The sequence below is a fragment of the Salmo salar genome, chromosome 19 (genome assembly GCF_965601325.2).
Source record: "Salmo salar chromosome 19, fSalSal1, whole genome shotgun sequence".
Taxonomy (NCBI): domain Eukaryota; kingdom Metazoa; phylum Chordata; class Actinopteri; order Salmoniformes; family Salmonidae; genus Salmo; species Salmo salar.
In genome coordinates this window covers 62942206-62966262 of record NC_138309.1, presented here as the reverse complement: position 1 = coordinate 62966262, position 24057 = coordinate 62942206, and the positions used below count along the sequence as shown (strand labels likewise).

Below are 24057 nucleotides of genomic sequence, written 5' to 3'. Positions count from 1 at the left end.
AATAGTGTTACTTTTATTCAAATTCAACTATTGCTTAAATCCTTTACAACATATTTGATCATATGCTGCTTTTTGGAGTAATGAAACTAGGTGTAACACAGCACTGATTCAGAAATATGTAGGAATGCACAACACAATGAAGCATATTTACTGCTGGAATGCTTGATCAACTCTATGGCAGAAACCAAGTTGACTTATAGCACCAGAGTTGTTTAGGTGAACAGACACCTGGGGCGGTTGCACTTCGTACCCACTCCCATACCCTATAATTCTGTATTACTTTGTGACTAATTTGTATACAGGTAGGCCAGAAACGCCACATACCTGATTGGCAGATGAGTGGCAACCCTGATCAGAAGTACCTGCTGCTCATCGGGTGTTCTCTAAAAATGAGATTTTGAATTTAAAAAAAATTGTACCTACACACTGAAGGATGTAAAGCCGAAACGTCTTTGTACGCTATCCCTGATGCAGTGAAAATAATTTAGAAAAATTGAATAGTAAGCTTTATGCGACATATTTTTCAGTGCGAACCCATTACACCTTTTTGTTTGTCAGTGGTAACCACTGTTCACATCAGAAGTGGTAAACGGGTGTTGAGGTATTCAACTGTTCCATTGTCTTGCATTGTTTTCTGTACGTACTGTAAGAGGTATGTGGTTCTATTGCTAAATCCCACTTTAGTGCTACTTATAACGGAAATGCATGCACAGTTAGAAAGGACGTTCTGCCCAGCACAACTCTCCAGACTCCAGTCCCTGTGTGAAAGCTGTGCTCTCTTCTTGCTGTGAGTCTTACAGGGTGTGTTTGTCAAACAAGTATTCTCCCATGGAGCCATGGGTCTCAGAGGAAGTGAGGCGGGTCAGGCTGCCCAGATGGTCACCCAGCTTCTTGATGGTGTCGTGGCTGTCGGACAGGAAGTGCTGTTCTAGGAAGTCACACAGCTAAAGAGGAAGTAAAGTTATATTGTCATGCACGGTTGCAACAGACAGCCCAGCACTGACATCATAGAGATAGATGCATACTGCAGCGGAGGCCACACGCTTCTGCAGGTATTCTTTCAACATCCTATCTGTTCCTCCTTTTCATTTTTTAATCTGTTCAAATCACTAACAGACAAACATAGATGTTATGAGCTTCAATTATACATAGCTATCAAATACATCTGATCTAATAACACTGAACACCCATTAAAATATGCATAGCAGTTAATCACAATGGGATAATTATCATGGATTTACATGGGGGTCAGTGTGAGTATTGGCACCACGGTGCACCTCGAGGAGGGACGTATTGAGGGTTTTCTGAAACTCCAGGGAGAAGGTGATGGCATCCAGGCCACCTCGCCAGTCCTCCCTGCTGGGTTTCTGAAAGAGAGACAGACCGCACATTTGAAGGAATCAGTTTGAGCAAGCGAGGCCCAGAACCGCTAATCTAGATCACATAGAGTAGTTATTTGGGATACATCATGCAAGGTTATTTGTAGATTAGTGATTCTTCATAGTTTGCCTACAATGTAGTCAAACAGGCATAGTGACTTGGGTATCACAACTGCATGTAGGGCCCTGACAAATCCACGTTGAGGAAAACAGACAGAATAACAAAAGCCCGACATTAAAACGGAATGCATTCTAGCACCTCCCACATTGGGGGTTTAATTTCCGCTTGACTTCCGGCCGGTCACTATGCTTCTCTAAATCAGGGAGGGAGATGTCGCTAAATATGGATCAAATTTGTTAAAATTACATTCGCATAATTTGTAAGCAACAGCAGGACGTTGATGAGAAAATTGGATGAAGAATTTCAAACAAAGTATTACCGCTACAAAGCTGATGCTAGCTTGCTAATTTTTCATTGCAATAACATGGCTGGTTAGCTATCATTTCCACACCCCCTCAGGCCTTCTTTCTTAAAGTGGAACTGAAAGCGTTTTAACTACTTGGCAGATATGAAAAACAGAATCATAAATCAGTCAAAAATATCCAATTCCCAGTTTATGCAACAAAACCAACTTAAGATTTTAAAACTAAGGTGTATTTGACTCAACATTCCATGACATACATTAAGGCATTGTTGGCAGAATAGATGGATGCAGCTCAATGCATGATTAATATACTGCTAAAAAAAAAATAAAGGGAACACTTAAACAACACAATGTAACTCCAAGTCAATCACACTTCTGTGAAATCAAACTGTCCACTTAGGAAGCAACACTGATTGACAATACATTTCACATGCTGTTGTGCAAATGGAATAGACAACAGGTGGAAATAATAGGCAATTAGCAAGACACCCCCAATAAAGGAGTGGTTCTGCAGGTGGTGACCACAGACCACTTCTCAGTTCCTATGCTTCCTGGCTTATGTTTTGGTCACCTTTGAATGCTGGCGGTGTTTTCACTCTAGTGGTAGCATGAGACGGAGTCTACAACCCACACATGTGGCTCAGGTAGTGCAGCTCATCCAGGATGGCACGTCAATGCGAGCTGTGGCAAGAAGGTTTGCTGTGTTTGTCAGCGTAGTGTCCAGAGCATGGAGGCGCTACCAGGAGACAGGCCAGTACATCAGGAGACGTGGCGGAGGCCGTAGGAGGGCAACAACCCAGCAGCAGGACCGCTACCTCCGTCTTTGTGTAAGGAGGAGCAGGAGGAGCACTGCCAGAGCCCTGCAAAATGACCTCCAGCAGGCCACAAATGTGCATGTGTCTGCTCAAACGGTCAGAAACAGACTCCATAAGGGTGGTATGAGGGCCCGACGTCCACAGGTGGGGATTGTGCTTATAGCCCAACACCGTGCAGGACGTTTGGCATTTGCCAGAGAACACCAAGATTGGCAAATTCGCCACTGGCGCCCTGTGCTCTTCACAGATGAAAGCAGGTTCACACTGAGCACATGTGACAGACGTGACAGAGTCTGGAGACGCCGTGAAGAACGTTCTGCTGCCTGCAACATCCTCCAGCATGACCGGTTTGGCGGTGGGTCAGTTATGGTGTGGGGTGGCATTTCTTTGGGGGGCCGCACAGCCCTCCATGTGCTCGCCAGAGGTAGCCTGACTGCAATTAGGTGCCGAGATGAGATCCTCAGACCCCTTGTGAGGCCATATGCTGGTGCGGTTCGCCCTGGATTCCTCCTAATGCAAGACAATGCTAGACCTCATGTGGCTGGAGTGTGTCAGCAGTTCCTGCAAGAGGAAGGCATTGATGCTATGGACTGGCCCGCCCGTTCCCCAGACCTGAATCCAATTGAGCACATCTGGGACATCATGTCTCGCTCCATCCACCAACGCCACGTTGCACCACAGACTGTCCAGGAGTTGGCGGATGCTTTAGTCCAGGTCTGGGAGGAGATCCCTCAGGAGACCATCCGCCACCTCATCAGGAGCATGCCCAGGCGTTGTAGGGAGGTCATACAGGCACGTGGAGGCCACACACACTACTGAGCCTCATTTTGACTTGTTTTAAGGACATTACATCAAAGTTGGATCAGCCTGTAGTGTGGTTTTCCACTTTAATTTTGAGTGTGACTCCAAATCCAGACCTCCATGGGTTGATAAATTGGATTTCCATTGATTATTTTTGTGTGATTTTGTTGTCAGCACATTCAACTATGTAAAGAAAAAGTATTTAATAAGATTATTTCATTCATTCAGATCTAGGATGTGTTATTTTAGTGTTCCCTTTATTTTTTGGAGCAGTGTATAATTCACCAATACATTTCTTGGTAGTCAAAAAAAATATTGCTATAAGGTTGTAAATGCCAGCTGGCCTGGTACATTGTTTGCTGCCTCCATTCGGGATGCACTGTTTCAGTTTCAATGACTCAATATTTTGGACAAAAACAGACAAATGTAACTAAGGCTGGGAATGTCAATACAATCAAACTAGCAAGGGCAATAATCACAAATCAGCCATAACGTGGCTAATAGGCTAACGTATCCATTTATGTAGCAAGCTAAAAACACAGCCTAACGTTCGCTAACTAGCTGCTAGGAAGATGTCATGTCATGGGAGGAGTGACTGACTTTTTCCCCTCATTGTTTTTCAGTGGCTATACACAGCTAGAGATGCAGGTGTCATTTGGTTAGCTAGCAAGAACTTGAACGACTGCAATCCAGTTAGCATATCTCTTGCGTTCGCAAATTCACACTGGCTATCTACTCCGATTTCAAAGCACTCGTCTGAATGTGCTAGTGCAGAATAACTGAGGAATTTACGAATCGGCTGAATATGACCGGTGTCAGAAAAGTAGGCAAAAAAACTAAAAGTTAGTCACGAACCCTCTAGATAACATGTAAACAGCCTAGCTAACCAGCTCTGCTAAGGTGAGTCAAATGGTCCGTGTGAGGTGTTCTCTCATTTGTGTCTGGAAGTAGCTAGCTAGCCAACTTTAGCTAGTTAGCTTGGGTGCAGGCAAGCTGCAGAAGGATGAGTAATCTACAATTCCCCATTGTTTATCAGTGCAATTTTGACACCCAACTAGCTGAAACAGTTTGAGAGGGTTTATCTAATGTTACTGTTCGATTTTAGCTCATCTTGCTCTGGCTAGCATTAGTTGTTGATCTTGTTGTTGTGCATAACTAAGGGAGAGAGCCTAACTTGTCATGGTTGTTTAATCAATAGGACTGTAAAGTTCCCAAATGTAAGAGGACGACTCCTGTGGCATTAACATACATGCTGAAATCCATTCTGGTGTATTTTGTCGCACTGTTGCAACTGCCTGTAAACACACAGTCCAGTTTAAAGTGAATGATAGCAGGCCTGTGTGGCAAATGGACGAGACAGATGTTTTTGTTAGGTTTTATTTACTGCAGTGTCTATTAAATTGTCCAAGCGCACCGCTGCCTTCCCACTATATTGCTATAGAATTTTCACAAATGCCTTAAAATGACAGAATTACATATACTAAGAATTTATGAAAATGTGAATATGACCATATCTAAGTGCTCGCTTGTCAGGAAATTAATTAAAAAGAGTCATTCTTCCTGGTGGTGTATATTAACAGATTTTAGTAAGCTTTCATGTTGGTAAAATGCTGGCAGTTTCACTTTAAATAACTAGCTAGTTACAGTGCATTCAGACCTTGACTTTTTCCACATTTTGTTAGGTTACAGCCTTACTCTAAAATGGATGAAATAGTCCCCCCCCCACCTCAATCTACACACAATACCCCATAATGACAAAGCAAAAACAGGTTTAGATGAGACACGAAATTGAGCTCAGGTGCATCATGTTTCCATTGAGCATCCTTGTTTCTACAACTTGATTGGAGTCCACCTGTGGTAAATGCAATTGATTGGGCATGATTTGGAAAGGCACACACCTGTCTATATAAAGTTCCCACAGTTGACAGTGCATTTCAGAGCAAAAACCAAACCATGAGGTCGAAGGAATTGTCCGTAGAGCGCCGAGACAGGGTTGTGTCAAGGCACAGATCTGAGGAAGGGTACCAAAGAATTGCTGCAGCATTGAAGGTAAACAAGAACACAGTGGCCTGAATCATTCTTAAACAGAAGAAGTTTGGAACCACCAAGACTCTTCCTAGAGCTGGCCACATGGCCAAACTGCGCAATCGGGGGAGAAGGGCCATGGTCAGGGAGGTGACCAAGAACCCCATGGTCAATCTGACAGAGCTCCAGAGTTACTGTGGAGATGGGAGAACCTTCAGAAGGACAACAATCTCTGCAGCACTCCACCAATCAGGCCTTCATGGTAGAGTGGCCAGACGGAAGCCACTCCGTAAAAGGGACGACAGCCCACTTGGAGTTTGCCAAATGGACTCTGACCATGAGAAACAACATTCTCTAGTCTGATGAAACCAAGATTGAACTTTTTGGCCTGAATGCCAAGCGTCACGTCTTGAGGAAACCTGGTGCCATCCCTACGGTGAAGCATGGTGGTGGCAGCATCATGCTGTGGGGATGTTATTCAGCGGCAGGGACTGGGAGACTAGTCAGGATCGAGGGAAAGATTAACGGAGCAAAGTACAGAGAGATCCTTGATGAAAACCGTCTCCAGAGAGCTCAGGACCTCAGACTGGGGTGAAGGTTCACCTTCCAACAGGAAAACAACCCTAAGTACAAAGCCAAGACAATGCAGGAGTAGCTCTGGGACAAGTCTCTGAATGTACTTGAGTGGCCCAGCCAGAGCCCGGACTTGAACCCAATCGAACATCTCTGGAGAGACCTGAAAATATCTGTGCAGCGACGCTCCCCATCAAACCTGACAGAGCTTGAGAGAATCTGCAGATTAGAGTGGGAGAAACTCCCCAAATACAGGTGTGCCAAGCTTGTAGCATCATACCCAAGAAGACTAGAGGCTGTAATCGCTGCCAAAAGGTGCTTCAACAAAGTACTGAGTAAAGGGTCTGAATACTTATGTAAATGTGATATCTGTTTATTTAAAACATTTGCAAAAGTGTCAACTTGTTTTTTGCTTTGTCATTATGGGGTATTGTGTGTAGATTGAGGGGGAAAAATGGCTAACGTAACAAAATGTGGAATAAGTCAAGGGTACTTTCTGAATGCACTGTATATCAGATACATTTTCAAGAAAAGCAGGGAGAGAGCAAGCTAGTAAGTCACATTATTATTTGAAACCACATGCGCATAATCTATCATATTCCATATGTTTGAATCTATTTGTACTTTATTGCTATCCGTCTCACAGATCATCAGCATTAAGATTGATTTCTGTTGAATCGTCAACTAGACTAAACTCTCATTAAAATAACATTGTGCCTCTCTCTGATCTGCCAAGCACACCTCTGCCATCTTCTCCCCGTGCTGACCACAGATGGACAGTACCCATTTGAGCTGCCATTGATGGGTTCCTGGCCAAGCACCAAAGGCAGACAGACATCCTGAAGCGAGTGGATGGGACATACAACTCTGCCATCAGCTCTACCACCAGTATCATGACTGTCATTAGCTGCTACAGCTAAACTAATTTACTAATGTTTATTGCACCATATAGTATTGTTTTTTTCCCATACAAAATCTAGGGCGACTGTCTCAGTGGTTGGATAAGCTCCTTCCTGGTTGTCCCGGTCCGTTGAACAGCGCCAGTGTCTCCCAACCCCACCGTCTCGGGATAGGGTCAGCTTTTCTTTGCTGGTGTACTGTGTTCTTAGGCATGCTCCCACTAATCCCGCTCTCCCCTCCCGGATGACTTGAGCCCCTGGTCGTGCTGCTGGTCCAACTGCAGCTGTGGACCGACCCCTGGCCTGATTTCATCATTGCTATGTGCTACCTTGTCCCGGACCCCTGCTGATTGAGCTCAGCCAGGTAGTCACTGTGCTTCTGCATTGCTTACTCTCTGGGGATTTAGGCTGGGTGTCTGGAATGCACTGTGACAACTCTGTGCACCATGGACCTGTATAAGCTGCCCACATCTTGCCAGCCTCTCAGGAGTGTAAGTACCTACAACCATGCATTTATTCAAGTGTCATCATGAAACCATAACAATAGTCATGCATTTGTAACAGTGAGTTGTGTTGGTTTTATGTCATTTTTTTCCCCCCATATGTGAAAGTTTAGCTGATCTGGACAACTGAATTTAAAATGATTCGCTAGGATGACTATCATTATCCATGACTACAATCCACATGCAATCCACCACCGCAATCCACCACCACAATCCACCACCACACTTCAATCAGTATATTGTACATGGATGAACAAAGTTTAATGTATTTATGATTCATATTCCCTTTTGTCAATTCAATATTAGGAAGGTGTTCTTAATGTTTTGTACAGTCACTTCAGTCAAGTCACTTGAATATTTTGTTGCCTAAATAATGTATTTTGTATTGTTACTTTGTACATGCTGATAATCTCATTTGTTTTGGGCTAGACTATGATCTGTAAATGTCTACTATCCCTTTTTAAAAAGTTTATGCGTGAAATTAGCACCGTTTCTATTTGTTTTTTTGCTACTATCTAGTGAGGAAGTGGGCAATATGGAATACATCGGAGGAAGGGAGATGAGTAATCAGTTTATGGATGTATAAATGGCACGTGAATGAGCAGAGCCTATCAAAGACAAATGGTGCAGCGAAGTAGGGCTGACCCCATTTGGCTGATTGTTTGGTCAATAATGGGCTATTGGTCGACAGATGTTAACAAAAAAAAAAATTGTAGATCAGTCGCAAATATTTTTTTATTCACGCCTGACTGTGGACTTATCCATTGCGAAGGCCACAGGGATGGCAGTCTTTTCTCATTGTCGGAGTGGACACGTTGTTTGCAGAGCGCACAACCAATGCTAGACTTGTGAGACAAGTTCTGGGGTGCTCCTGTCAAAGTTGAGTAAGGACACGCACCTGATTACGCATAGTCGGCCTTAACTCACCACCGCTAATGAGATGTGGAGCTTCTCAAAGTAATTTTCTTCACCTTAACAGCAAGTAAACAGTCTGTTTTTACTTCCACTGAGAATGTTAATTCCTCTATTTGAAAAATCTTTCCAGCCTCTCCCTTTCGATAACCATTGTGTGTGAAAGGGAAAAATGTCATGCTCTGATCCAGTGGAAATGTCAAATAATAAATTGGTCTACCTGATTACTTATCCTGTGCACAAATAGCCTACAGCTGTGTCTGTCCAGAGCTCACTGGTGCGGGAAACTGAGGGCCCAGAATATTTTATACAATGTTGCAAGTTTTGTTAGCATGAGCTTAGAGCCAGTTGATACAATATTTCAAGTTTGTTGCAGACAGGCCAATGTGATTTATGATAGTTATCAGGATATTTGGCCAGCAGAGTGAAATGTTTTTATTTGTTTACATCAATGGCAGAATGGCATAAGTTTAAAATGATACAAAACTTTGATTAACCACATGTATGATTGAGATGCACCAATACATAAATGAAATTAAAACATGCGTATGAATACCATAACTGGCACGCAGATCGGTAGAAATGTTAAGATAAATTGGCATTCCAATTGAAACAAGGTTACCGGCAACTTCAGGCGTGTGAAGGCCAGCGGATGGTTGGGTACAGGTTTTTCTGGATCTCTGGCTCCCTCTTAAGTCATGTCTTATTTCGTCAAACAGTGTGCTATGTACTGGACGGGGGCTAGCAAGCGGTTTTCAAAACATTGGATTACCAATTTAAGCAATGAGATCTCAGCTTGCTAGATAGCAAAGCCAACCAAATACACCTTAGCAAGCAATGTTGTAAACTAATGTTAGCGTCAACTAACATGACAAGTACATATACCTACTTCTTTGTAAAACAATGTTAGTCTATGATATTAGCCAGAAATCTCTGCTACTAGCTAGCTAACCCGTTAAGTCTATTGAAGAAGCTGGCTAGCCAGCATCATCTTTGTACTGTTATACTATATGTTGAAACACTAGTTTTAAAATTTCTCACAAATGTATCGCTGTAGCTTTTCAATTCTGCGAATTTCATTTAGTCATTTTAACAAATTTGATCCATATTTAACAAGATCTCCTCCCTTTAGCAACGCCTGACAACGCACCGGAAACGGCTCCCCTGATAAGAGGGCTTGCAACGTTCAAGCGTGAAATGTGCATTGAGGGAATTCGACAATATTCAACTTAGGAAATCAACTAAAAGTATATAAAAAAAAAATCATTAATTTGCTGAAGTTAACCAGTCCCGAGACCAAGCGAAAATCAACTTTTGATTTATCCGACTCATTTATTTGCATGTCCAGCCCTTATATTTAGCCTCACAATGAAGTGTTTTAACATTTCTTTTCAGGACAACCAAGACTACAAGTAGAACAAAACAATGACAAACTATTGTATTCATGAGTTTTCATTGACAAATGTCTGCCAAAGCAAAAAATCTGATCAAAATAAATGTATAGGAGTGCTATGTACAGAAATGGTTTGCTCAGTGGGAAATTAATATCCAACTAGTCAGTGACAACTGTGTGGCATTTGACAGCAACTAAGTGAGCTTATTACAGTATTACACTATGTCCTTGGATTTCATATGATCTTCTAACGACTCGCGTAGCTTGTGAACGCACCGGAAATGAGAAACATGTTACATGTGCGTGTTTGAGAGTCTCAGCTTTTCATAGATCGATTCAAACCATTTGGACTTGAGTCCTTGTCTCATAAATACCACTCTAGCTCAGCCCCTGTTATTTACACACACTAATGGTTGGTACCAATGGATGCAGAATATGTTTAAGAGGTTATAAGTAAAAATCACACCAGCGTCAAGGTGGGACTCATAGGGAACGAAATGCATGCGATTCATTTTTTTTCATGCAACTTTCTGAAATGGCACAGGAATGCCGTCTGTGTGTTGTGTGCGCATATGCCTAGTCTATGCTTTGCGTGGCCGCTAGCGATAATGATAACTGTCCGCTGGCGGATGGAAAGGCTTTCCTAAAAATCTTACCAATTCAATGTTAACTAAGGATATCATGATTGTTTGCTTCAATCCAGTGGGCATTTGTTCTGCAAACCCTGCAATCACATGAGCGCTACAGAAACACAGGTAACCGAACAATGGTCTCTGGCTGGTGGGCGTTGCATTTAAAGGGTAACCACACCTACATTTCTTTGATTTTATTTCAAAATGAATTCCCCAGACCTCAAGGTGGACTCCTGATGTGATTTTAAGCTTTCCTGTAGACTTAGAAAAACAAAATCGGATGTCCTATTAAAAAAGTGATTTTGAGCACCCCCCCCCCCCCCAAAAAAAAAACCCCACTGAAACCTGGGAAAACAAAACAAAAATGGGGAAAACAGAATCAGGCAAATTATGATAATGAGGAAGAGGGCAATTCCAGGACAGGAAATTCAGCTGACAATCTCAGGTACAAAGGCCTTAAAAGCTAAATAGGAGTGAGCATGTTTTGTAGTTAACCGGGGAGAAATAGTAACTTACAGCGATGGGCTGAAGAAGAACGCGACCGCCTCTCATATTCTGGTATTCCAGCAATTTTTCGGCCTGCTCCCTCTCCTTCACAGAGCGCTCCAGGAAAAAACTAGAGAAGCTGCGCAAAGCCACGTCGTCCCTGTCAAAATACATCCCCTGGGCGAGAACAGAGAAATACACATTAGATAAAAACAGGTCAGTATCAACAGATCACGTTTTTATAACATGGTGGAGTACAGAGTAGAAAATAGCCAGTGCAAGTCAAAGAACTAAACATGAAAATAACATGGCGAGGGAAGAATAAGAGAACATTTAGGAGAGAGGGCCCTATCGGAGTAAGCTAGAGCAGATATGGGGCTAGATATACACTGAGTACAGCCTCCCGAGTGGCGCAGTGGTCTAAGGCACTGCAGTGCTAACTTTGCCACTAGAGATTCTGGGTTCGAATCCAGGCTCTGTCGCGGGCGGGTTGTGTTTCGGAGGACAAACGGCCTTTGCCTCTCCCGAGTCCGTACGGGAGTTGCAGCGATGAGACAATTGGATACCATGAATTTGGGGAGAAAAAGGGGTAATAAATGAAAATAAAGATATACACTGAGTTTATTGAGAACAGCCTCAATTAGACGGGGCATGGTCGAAAGCGTTCCACAGGGATGCTGGCTCATGTTGACACCAATGTTTCCCACAGTTGTCAAGTTGGCTGGGTGTCCTTTGGGTGGTGGACCATTCTTGATACACACAGGAAACTGTTGTGTGAAAAACCCAGCAGCATTGCAGTTCTTGACACAAACCGGTGTGCCTGGCACCCATTATCATACCTAGTTCAAAGGTGCTTACATTTTATCTTGCCCATTCACCCACTGAATGGCACACACAATCCATGTCTCAATTGTCTCAAGGCTTAGAAATCCTTATTTGACCTGTCTCCTCCCCTTCATCTACACTGACTGAAGTGTATTTAACAATAAGGGATCATCGCTTTGACCTGGTCAGCCTGTCATGGAAAGAGCAGATGTTCTTAATGTTTTGTGCATTCAGAAAGTATTCAGACGCCTTCACTTTTTCCACATTTTGTTGTTAGCCTTATTCTAAAAATGATTAAATCGGAGGTGTCCCCCTCAATCTACACACAATACTAATAATGTTACTTCCGGCGCCGACAGATGGTCGCCTCGCTTCGCGTTCCTAGGAAACTATGCAGTATTTTTTTTTTTTTAATTTTATGTGTTATTTCTTACATTGTTACCCCAGGAAATCTTAGGTTTTATTACATTCAGTCGGGAGGAACTATTGGATATAAGAGCAACGTCAACTCACCAACATTACGACCAGGAATATGACTGTCCCGAAGCGGAACCTCTGTTTGGCCCACCACCCAGGACAATGGATCGGATCCCAGCCGGCGACCCAAAACAACGGCGCCGTAGAAGGGGCAGATGGAGCAGTCTTCTGGTCAGGCTCCGTAGATGGGCACATTGCGCACCACTCCCGAGCATACTACTCGCCAGTGTCCAGTCTCTTGACAACAAGGTAGACGAAATCCGAGCAAGGGTTACCTTCCAGAGAGACAGAGACTGTAACGTTCTTTGTTTCACGGAAACATGTCTCACTCGAGACACACTATCTGAGTTGGTACAGCCACCTGGTTTCTTCACGTATCGCGCCGACAGAAACAAGCATCTCTCTGGTAAGAAGAAGGGCGGGGGTGTATGCCTTATGATTAACGAGACGTGGTGTGATCATAACAACATACAGGAACTCAAGTCCTTTTGTTCACCTGACTTAGAATTCCTCACAATCAAATGCCGACCGCATTATCTACCAAGAGAATTCTCTTCGATCATAACCACAGTCGTGTATATTCCCCCCCAAGCAGACACATTGACGGCCCTGAAAGAACTTCATTCGACTCTATGTAAACTGGAAACCACATATCCTGAGGCTGCATTTATTGTAGCTGGGGATTTTAACAAGGCTAATCTGAAAACAAGGCTCCCTAAATTCTATCAGCATATCGATTGCGCAACCCGGGCTGGCAAAACCCTGGATCATTGTTATTCTAACTTCCGCGACACATAAGGCCCTCCCCCACCCTCCTTTCGGAAAAGCTGACCACGACTCCATTTTGTTGCTCCCAGCCTTTAGACAGAAACTAAAAACAGGAAGCACCCGAGCTCAGGTCTGTTCAACACTGGTCCGACCAATCGGATTCCACGCTTCAAGATTGCGTCGATCACGTGGACCGGCATATGTTCCGCATAGCGTCGAACAACATTATTGATGAATACGCTGATTCGGTGCGTGAGTTTATTAGCAAGTGCATCGGTGATGTTGTACCCACAGCGTCTATTAAAACATTCCCCAACCAGAAACCGTGGATTGATGGCAGCATTCGCGCAAAAATGAAAGCACGAACCACTGCTTTTAAATCAGGGCAAGGTGACCGGAAACATGACCGAATACAAACAGTGTAGCTATTCCCTCCGTAAGGCAATCAAACAAGCTAAGTGTCAGTATAGAGACAAAGTAGAGTCGCAATTCAACGGCTCAGACACAAGAGGTATGTGGCAGTGTCTACAGTCAATCACGGACTACAAAAGAAAAACCAGCCCCGCCGCGGACCACGATGTCTTGCTCCCAGACAGACTAAACATCTTCTTTGCTCGCTTTGAGGAAAATACAGCGCCACTGACACGGCCCGCTACCAAAACCTGCGGGCTCTCCTTCACTGCAGCCAATGTGAGTAAAATATTTAAACGTGTTAACCCTCAAGGCTGCAGGCCCAGACGGCATCCCCAGCCGCATCCTCAGAGCATGCGCAGACCAGCTGGCTGGTGTGTTTACGGACATATTCAATCAAGCCTTATGCCAGTCTGCTGTTCCCACATGCTTCAAGAGGGCCACCATTGTTCCTGTTCCCAAGAAAGCTAAGGTAACTTAGCTAAATGACTACCGCCCCGTAGCACTCACTTCGGTCATCATGAAGTGCTTCGAGAGAGTAGTCAAGGACCATATCACCTCCACCCTACCTGACACCCTAGACCCACTCCAATTTGCTTACCGCCCAAATAGGTCCACAGACGACGCAATCGCAATCACACTGCCCTAACCCATCTGGACAAGAGGAATACCTATGTACCCTGGGTACCCCTATGTACCCTGAGACCCTGGGCCTTGACCCCGCCATCTGCAACTGGGTCCTGGACTTCCTGACGGACCGCCCCCAGGTGGTGAGGGTAGGTAGCAACATCTCCACCCCGCTGATCCTCTCCACCCCGCTGATCCTCACCACTGGGGCCCCACAAGGGTGCGTTCTCAGTCCTCTCCTGCACTCCCTGTTCACCCACGACTGCGTGACCATGCACGCCTCCAACTCAATCATCAAGTTTGCAGACGACACTGAAGTGGTAGGCTTGATTACCAACAACGACGAGACGGCCTACAGGGAGGAGGTGAGGGCCCTCGGAGTGTGGTGTCAGGAAAATAACCTCACACTCAATGTCAACAAAACAAAGGAGATGATCGTGGACTTCAGGAAACAGCAGAGGGAGCAGCCCCCTATCCACATCGATGGGACAGTAGTGGAGAGGGTGGAAGTTCCTCGGCGTACACATCACAGACAAACTGAAATGGTCCACCCACACAGACAGCGTGGTGAAGAAGTCGCAGCAAAAATACTAACTTTTACAGATGCACAATTGAGAGCATCCTGTCAGGCTGTATCACCGCCTGGTACGGCAACTGCTAGGCCCATAACCGTAAGGCTCTCCAGAGGGTAGTGAGGTCTGCACAACACATCACCGGGGGCAAACTACCTGCCCTCAGGACACCTAAACCACCCTATGTCACAGGAAGGCCAAAAAGATCATCAAGGACAACAACCACCCGAGCCACTGCCTGTTCACCCCGCTATCATCCAGAAGGCGAGGTCAGTACAGGTGCATCAAAGCAGAGACCGAGAGACTGAAAAACAGCTTCTATCTCAAGGCCATCAAACTGTTAAACAGCCATCACGAACATTGAGTGGCTGCTGCCAACATACTGACTCAACTCTAGCCACTTTAATAATGGAAAAATAGATGTAATAAATGTATCACTAGCCACTTTATATAATGTTTACATACCCTACATTACTCATCGCATATGTATATACTGTACTCTATACCATCCACTGCATCTTGCCTATGCCGTTCAGCCATCACTCATTCATATATTTGTATGTACATATTCTTATTCATTCCTTTTAATGTGTGTATAAGGTAGTTGTTGTGAAATTGTTAGGTTAGATATTACTGCATGGTCGGAACTAGAAGCACAAGCATTTCGCTACACTCGCATTAACATCTGCTAACCATGTGTATGTGACAAATAAAATTTGATTGGAATACCCATAATGACAAAGCAAAAACAAGTTTAGAAATTGAGCAAATGTATAAAAATACAAAAACATCACATTTACTTAAGTATTCAGACCCTTTACTCAGTACTTTGTTGAAGCACCTTTGGCAGCGATTTACACCCTCGAGTCTTCTTGGGTATGACGCTACAAGCTTGGCACACCGGTATTTGGGGAGTTGTTCCCATTCTTCTTTGCACATCCTCTCAAGCTGTGTCAGGTTGGATGGGGAGTGTCGCTACACAGCTATTTTCATGTCTCTCCAGAGATGTTCGTTTGGGTTCAAGTCCGGACTCTGGCTGGGCCACTCAAGGACATTCAGAGACTTGTCCCGAAGCCACTCCTGCGTTGTCTTGGCTGTGTGCTTAGGGTCATTGTCCTGTTGGAAGGTGAACCTTCACCCTAGTCAGAGGTCCTGAGCACTCTGTAGCAGGTTTTCATCAAGGATCTGTACTTTGCTCCGTTCATCTTTCCCTTGATCCTGACTAGTCTCCCAGTCCCTGAAAAACATCCCCACAGCATGATGCTGCCACCACGCTTCACAAGGAGGGATGGTATTGGCCAGGTGATGAACGGTGCCTGGTTTCCTCCAGACGTGACGCTTGGCATTCAGGCAAAAGAGTTCAATGTTGGTTTCATCAGACCAGATAATCTTGTTTCTCATGGTCTGAGTCCTTTAGGTGCCTTTTGGAAAACTTCAAGCGGGCTTTCATGTGTCTTTACTGAAGAGTGGCTTCTGTCTAGCCACTCTGCCATAAACGCTTGATTGGTGGAGTGCTGCAGAGATGCTTGTCCTTCTGGAAGGTTCTCCCATCTCCACAGAGTAACTCCGGAGCTCTGTCAGTGTGACCATCGGGTTCTTGGTCATGACCCTAACCAAGGCCCTTCTTCCCCGATTGCTCAGTTTCTTTTTTTTTTTGGTACCCCCTTCCCCAGATCTGTGCGTTCGACATAATCCGGTCTCGGAGTTCTACGGACAATACCTTCGACCTCACGGCTTGGTCTTTGCTCTGACATCCACTGTCAACTGTGGGACCTCATAGACAGGTGTGTGCCTTTCCAATCATGTCCAATTAATTGAATTTACCACAGGTGGACCCCAATCAAGTTGTAGAAACAGAATGCACCTGAGCTCAATTTCAAGTCTCATAGCAAAGGGTCTGAATACTTAAGAATAAAAAAAATTACTTTACATAAGATATTTACAAACATTTCTAAAAAACCTGTTTTCGTTTTGTTATAATGGGGTAGTGTGTGTGTAGACTGACAAGGAACATTTTAATTTAATCAATTTTAGAATAAGGCTGTAACAAATGCGGAAAAAGCGAAGGGGTCTGAATACTTTCCGAATGCACTATACATATTATATAGACCATACCAGAGAGAGGTAGGTGTAGGATGCAGTCAGCTTGATGTTCACCAGCTTGTTGATGTTCACCTCACTCTCTGGGTGGAAGTTGTGATTTACCCGCAACTGCATCTCTGAAATGGCAAAAAAAAGATATGAAATGAACTAAAAGAAAGCAATAGGCCACTGGTATGGAATATATATATATATATATATATATTGAATAATTTACAAAACCATGTTCACCCACATCACCTAGTAACTTTCTTTTCTGCAATGAAACAAAGACAGGAATTCTAAGTAAATCATTTGTAAAAAGCTTAGTCTTTGAAGTTATAAAATCATAGCTAATATAACTCATGTCTACATAAAGATGTGTCCGTGCAGCACCGTACAGTATGTATACACTACTCATCATAAATGCTGCAATTACACTACTTGGCAGCCCTAGCATTTATATACCACAATCACGGTGTGCATCCTTCTTACCGAATTCCAATGCGTACTTTGACGATGTTAGAAGAACTGTCACATTTACTTTTCCTCAGCCAACAAGACTAGTAATGAACAGCAAAATCACTAGCCTATGTAAATCTAATATCCCCTATAGTAGAAAAGTTGGCATTCTATTCGTCAGCTTGTCGTTCTGTGCGATTAAGAAATAGCCTATTCCAAACAGAGTCTGGGACAGTTATGGGACGATAAAAGCACTGAGGATTATGCAATAGATCAGCACATTTAGCTTAAATGTTGACAAACTATTATTTCTTCACATTATAAATCAAATGTATTTATATAGCCCTTCGTACATCAGCTGATATCTCAAAGTGCTGTACAGAAACCCAGCCTAAAACCCCAAACAGCAAGCAATGCATGTGAAAGAAGCACGGTGGCGAGGAAAAACTCCCTAGAAAGGCCAAAACCTAGGAAGAAACCTAGAGAGGAACCAGGCTATGAGGGGTGGCCAGTCCTCTTCTGGCTGTGCCGGGTGGATATTATAACAGAACATGGTCAAGATGTTAATGTTCATAAATGACCAGCATGGTCAAATAATAATAATCATAGTAGTTGTCGAGGGTGCAACAAGTCAGCAACTCAAGAGTATGTGTCAGTTGGCTTTTTCATAGCCGATCTTTGAGAGTATCTCTACCGCTCCTGCTGTCTCTAGAGAGTTGAGAACAGCAGGTCGGGGACAGGTAGCATGGGTTGCAGCAATGCGCACAGGCAGTAGGCTACGTGCAAATATTTGTTCCATAATGCAACTGGCGGGAAAACTGCTACAAGACCATGGTGCTTGCCTACGGAGCTGTGAGGGGAACGGCACCTCCGTAACTTCAGGCTCTGATCAGTCCCTACACCCAAAGAAGGGCACTGCGTTCATCCACCTCTGGCCTGCTCGCCTCCCTACCTCTGCGGAAGCACAGTTCCCGCTCAGCCCAGTCAAAACTGTTCGCTGCTCTGGCACCCCAATGGTGGAACAAGCTCCCTCATGACGCCAGGACAGCGGAGTCAATCACCACCTTCCGGAGACACCTGAAACCCCACCTCTTTAAGGAATACCTGGGATAGGATTAAGTAATCCTTCTAACCCTCCCCCCCAAAAAAGATATAGATGTACTATTGTAAAGTGGTTGTTCCACTGGATATCATAAGGTGAATGCACCAATTTGTAAGTCTCTCTGGATAAGAGCGTCTGCTAAATGACGTAAATGTAAATCACTTGTCAAAAGTGCACCGCTTTGCGAGCGGTTTCATTTATTTTATTTAACCTTTCATGTGACAGAGATGAAAAGATCTGTTAGAAACCTAGAAAGAGGGGAGATCTAAAGATGCAACAACTAGCGTGGGTTGCTAATATGACTAGTATATGCACTTGAATGGAAAATATAGTAGGCCTAGCCCTTTTTAATCGAGGCCATCAAAACTGTTTAACACGCGATAGCATTTAAAAATTTTACGAAATGATTGGACTTATAAAAGCAGGTTTCACTCCAGCAGCAGCTCTCACGCTGTCTGACAGATTGTCCACTCATAGGGTCTGTATGTGTGAAACATATTGACTAACAAAATACACACCTACCAATTGAATTCCACTAAATTATGCAAATTGACCTATAGGCCAATAAGCATGTCCAGCCAAATGTATTTCCATCAACTGTTATTTAAAATCAATGAATAGGCTAAAAAGCATTATTTTGCAATGTGATTTTTTTTATCTTCTCCTGGACAATTTTTTCTTCTCCTGTACATTTACCGGCTAACGGAAATCCTGCATATCATGTGTCGTGGAGTAAAGGGAGATCAAATTCAAGGTTTTATTCAGCTAAGGTGGCAGACACAGCTGACACTGTCTAACGGAAGCCATACTAAACAGGTGGCAGAGTATGTGAGCAGAGTTGCACGGTTGGAAATAGAGGTCAACCGATTAATTAGGGCCGATTTCAAGTTTTCATAATAATCGGTAATCAGGCTTTTTGGACGCCGATTATGGCAGATTATATTGCAAACCACGAGGAAACTGCGTGGCAGGCTGACCACCTGTTACGCAAGTGAAGCGTCAAAAGGACCTTGCACTTTACTGCGTTTGCCAGCAGCTCTTAGCAATGCTTGAAGGACAGTGCTGTTTATGACTAAGCCTGTCACAAATGATTTTTTAGTTGTGAACACATCACTGCACTCCCTCCCTTAGTCTTCATCTTTGTAAGTCACCTTGATTTGCAACTGTGTTATAACAGTTTCTTTTATGAAAATATTTAGCAAACTAATGTAGCTAAAGCAAGGGGCTATTGCAGCACACAAGTACACTACAAATGCATGCTGGGCCTTGCATGCCTTGAGCTCATGAAGTGGGTGCTACTGGAGTGGGCGACAAGGCCGACGCTCCAGCCTTTGTGAATCTCGCTCCACTCACATACTGATAGGTGGACTGCAGTCCGTATTCAGACCAGGGGCGAAAATCTGATATCAACTTTGGAGGGGACAATTACATGAAATTCTCTCAAGAGCAATTCCTGAGGGGGACACCAAAAGTAGTGCTGTAACACATAGCCTACATTGTAATATGGTAAATGTATATTGAGGAACCAAAGAAATAAGGTGTTTGCCGTACTCCTAACTACCAAAACTACACAACTAATCACAACAGCAATACCATTGCCTTTAACAAATCTTAGTTCAGTCACCAGTTTAAGTTGAGAGTGGGGGTATCCATGGCATTTTCCAATTATGTTCCTATTTTACAAGTCAAAAAAATTGAGAACCTTTCATAATGTTGCCAAACAAAGACTCAACAAACTTACCTGAGACTCCCTGTCTCTGCCAGTCTGTCCCTGCATAAATGTCCCCAACTCTGCTGTCTGTGTGCCATCTGTTGCCTGCTCTGCCTAATGACATCATTGTGAAACATTTCCATTAGAATTTCATTTCTTTTTTATGAACATTTTATCAACTAGTCTTTGAGATATTAGGCTACTAGGGTTCTTACTATGTGTTTTGGTGTATTGAAAAATACTCTGATGTCCGTCTTTTATTTTTCTGCCCTTTTTCTACCTGGCTGGCTGGCTACACACACAGTGTGTAGGTTATTTACAGTAGGAGATGGGCTTTATCATCTTCAATCATTCTATTTGGGCTTCGATCTAAAAGGTAGCTAGCAAATGTGAAACGGATTAAAATGACAAGAGTTGACAGCTGTATGAGTTCACCATTTACACAACATATGCTGCAACCTTTTGTAATTTTAATAGTTTTTTTCATATTGGCTGGCTTCCAACAATAGCTGAATTTGCAAAGCTAGCGAGCACCAATTCAGTTTCAGTGATGTTTGCTATAATCTTTGCTACCCGGGTTAAATAAAGGTGAAATAAAATAAATAAATAAAAGTTCACTTGCAACAATTTAGCTTTTGCAACGAGACCATTAAATATATTTAAGACAATGGTAGAAGAGAGTGTAGTTCTGTTCAGTTTGGATTTCAGTTTATCGCTAACCTTATCACAGGGACATTGAAGCACTAATTTACATCATCTGCATGCTGATTCCATCTTTGACGACGCCACATAAATGGAATAGGTACTAGCTAGCTTAATAGTTAATATTTGCGCGCTAGCTCTGCATATTCACCTAGTGTGTGTGCGCGATTGACTGGATTAACCTCACATCAGTTACGTTCATTGAGTGCCTTTCAGACAGTAGATACTGTTACCTAGCAAGCTAAGGAACTGGCAGTGGATCAAACCATTGTGAGGCAAAGGGTGGGGGGGTTGCAATCTTTTGAAACTTAAAAACGTGCTGTTAAGTGTCTATAATCAGCACAATTGCTTTCATTGCGTATTAATAATATTATTTAAATTACATAGTTATGTTTCAGTGATATATTGGGGGGGGGGACAAATCATATTTTTCCCAGGATGGGGGGGGTCGTGTCCCCCCCGTCCCCCCCGGGATTTCCGCCCCTGATTCAGACCCAGAACGGGGTCAATACAGACCGTGGGTCCAGACAACAACAAAAAAAAAAAACTTTGGTGAGCAGTTTTTTTTGTTGTCATTCACTAACAGAGCTGACTATAACTGGTCAGAAATGTCCAATTAATCCACTTTATCTAGGTAGGTAATTTAGGCTAAGCTGCTATCCAAATCTTGTAGTTCTCATGGCCAAGTTACATACCCAGGAGCCCCAATTGAATATTTTTCATTTTTTTTACCCAAGTATCTCAATACACAAGAAATGGCAGGAAATGTTAGAATTCCAGGAATTTTGCTTTAAAATGGCTAAATGTTCTCTCTGCCCCATGGCAAGATGTATAGAACTGCAGGAAATTAGCTTTGAAACCGCAAAAAAAAGAAAATCTGCCAACAAGATGTGTGAACAGTTTGGGGGTCGCATTGTTGAGAGGTGGGGGTTTGTTACTACACTGACAAATCACAATATCCATCTGGACCTTTGTCACCTAGCTAGGCCAAAGGCTGGCAGATGGCCACATTGAGGCCTTCCATCTTACCATCCGAAGGGAATGCATGCAGCCGGCTAATACACGTATCCCCGTGGACCGGTTCGTACCTAAAGCATTCTCCATTCAGGCTGCAAATCTGAAGATTTCCTCCTAGAACTCAAATTGACGGCGATAAGTCATTACCCATTATCCACCACACTGGATAATGCCTAGGAATGCTAATCCTGGATGTTGCTATTGCGTTCAGCCAATCAGGTTGTAGAACCTGTTTACCCCAGGCTCAACATGGGGCGCAATATCAGGAAGTAGCATTAGCCTCTATAGAGAACGAACCGGTACACAGGGACTTGAGTGTATGCATACATTCCCCACAGAACGCTGTGGATGGGAGTCTGTTAGATGAATAATGTGATTTGGTTGTTGAGTGGCTTCACTGCAAGTATATTGTATGTTTTTTTATATTTATATAAAATTAAGAGATATTTCACTGGATGTATAAATATGAAGCATCTGCTTGGCGTTTCCACGAGGAAGCCCACTGACGGGCAGTGGAAGAAGATGGATTTTGTCCTACATTCTGCAAATGAAACATTTTATCTCAATAGTTCTGTTCCCAAGACTATAATCTGTTATGAACAGAGTGGACTAAGTTTTGTAGACTTTAGCCTTTGCCAAAGTTTTAAATGTCTTGTTTAGGAGTGCAAAGTTGAATTAAGTTATTGCACACACATTTCACAGAGTAGGGTTCCCTAACGGAAAATGCAGATGTATGCTAGAACGGGCCAACAGGATATCGCTAGCACGTGCTTGGCTCTGCTCACCTCCTTGCTTGTTCTGCCCACTATGACTCATCTGTTCCCATTGGAAACGACAGGCTGTGGTCTATCTTGGTTTGGTTATTAAAATCTTTGCATTCCCTTTGGACAGTAAGATTAAACGACTATAGTATTACCACCATCTGCCGGCCTTTGAGCTACCAGTAGCTAGGATGTGTGTGACCGTACCTTCTAAAATAGTATTTAAGTACCCCTGGTATAACATATCTCGAATCCTGGACATAAATAAAAGGCATGCCCAAATGGCTGAAAGGAACTGGCATAAATAGAAAAATATACCAGTTTAATTTTTATTTTATTAACAAGAAATCAATATAGGAAGTACATGTGGGAACACAAGTATATATAAATAATATACAAAAGGACAATTGGGGTACAATATCACATTACACAAGGACCTTAAGGGACATACATACACTTATTATTTTAACAGCTTTTTTGTTAGAGTATTTAATTGTCTTAAAATACAGTTCAATTTCTTTTTGTAGGGTAAGAAAATTTGGTGTTTTGTTTGTAAATGTACATTTGTGAATATGAAATTTTGCCAAAAGAATAATGAAATTAATGACATAAAAATGTTTCAGCTTATTTCTATCATAGGCAAAGAATCCAAACAGTACATCTCTCCACAATAGTGTAAGATCCTCAAATGTGTTCAATTATAAATCTACTGATGTCTTGACAGTTTTCTTACACGAATACAATGCCAAAAAAGATGCAACACTGTTTCTGATTGGTCATTACAAAAGGAGCAATGAGTTGATGTTATCCTTAAACTTCTTCATATAGTGGTTGTCAGGATAATATTTATGAATAATTTTAAAGGAAACTTCCTTAAAAATGTTGTTAACAAGTAGGTATGTGTATGGCAACATCCAAACTTTTTTCCCAACAGATATTAGCAATAAATCCATTCCAATAAGGCATGACATAAGGTATAGATACAACATCCTGCTGAAACAAGGTTCGTATCGCTCTGTTGTTGAATGGACCAAAAGAGAAACAAATATTTCCTACCGATGAGTCAACAGGTTCAACGGAAGGTAGGCTCTGAGTGTCAGGTCTTGACACGTTCCTGAATAATAAAGTAACACCTGAGGGAATGGCATCTAAAACAATTGCAAAATCTTTAGGTGTTACAGGGACCTTGTAAAGTGATAAGAATTCCTTATAACCGAGTAAAAGACCCTTTGCATTTACCAGTTGGCTCACCAATAGGATATTATTTCGGAAACAATATTCTAAAAACAGAAGTATTTTTATATAATCTATCCAGATTATTCCATATATAATATCTGTGTGGAGAAAAATTCTGCTTACAAATTAAGGACCATGACAAGAAAACCTGCCGATGAAAAGCAGAAAGTTTCACTGGAACTTTGTCAATATTATAATTGCAAACCAACATGAAGTTAAGGCCACCAAAAGTAGAGAAGACATGATGCAGAATAAAATTACACAGAAGTGGGTCTTCTTCAGAATTGTTTTAGCCAATTGATCTTAAAAGTTATTATTTAAGGTAGTAAATCCAGAAAATTCAGCCCACCATTCTCATAAGTGTTCAATACAACAGTTTTCCTAATGAAATGGGTACGGTTTCTCCACAGAAAGTTGAAAAGCATCTGGTCTATCTCCTTGCTTATTTTACTGTCAAGATATAA

The 24057-nt window shown here is 42.8% G+C and overlaps 1 protein-coding gene across 1 annotated transcript in view; it reads right to left on the bottom strand.

Moving 5' to 3' along the window:
• zgc:56095 (Ferritin, lower subunit) overlaps window positions 1–24057 on the bottom strand; it is a 36258-nt gene continuing 12201 nt past the window's right edge. Inside the window, 4 exon segments of the mRNA NM_001141424.1 lie at window positions 1–944; window positions 1242–1367; window positions 10874–11020; window positions 16639–16742. Coding sequence (NP_001134896.1) covers window positions 795–944; window positions 1242–1367; window positions 10874–11020; window positions 16639–16740 — 525 coding nt within the window. The 5' untranslated portion in view covers window positions 16741–16742 and the 3' untranslated portion in view covers window positions 1–794.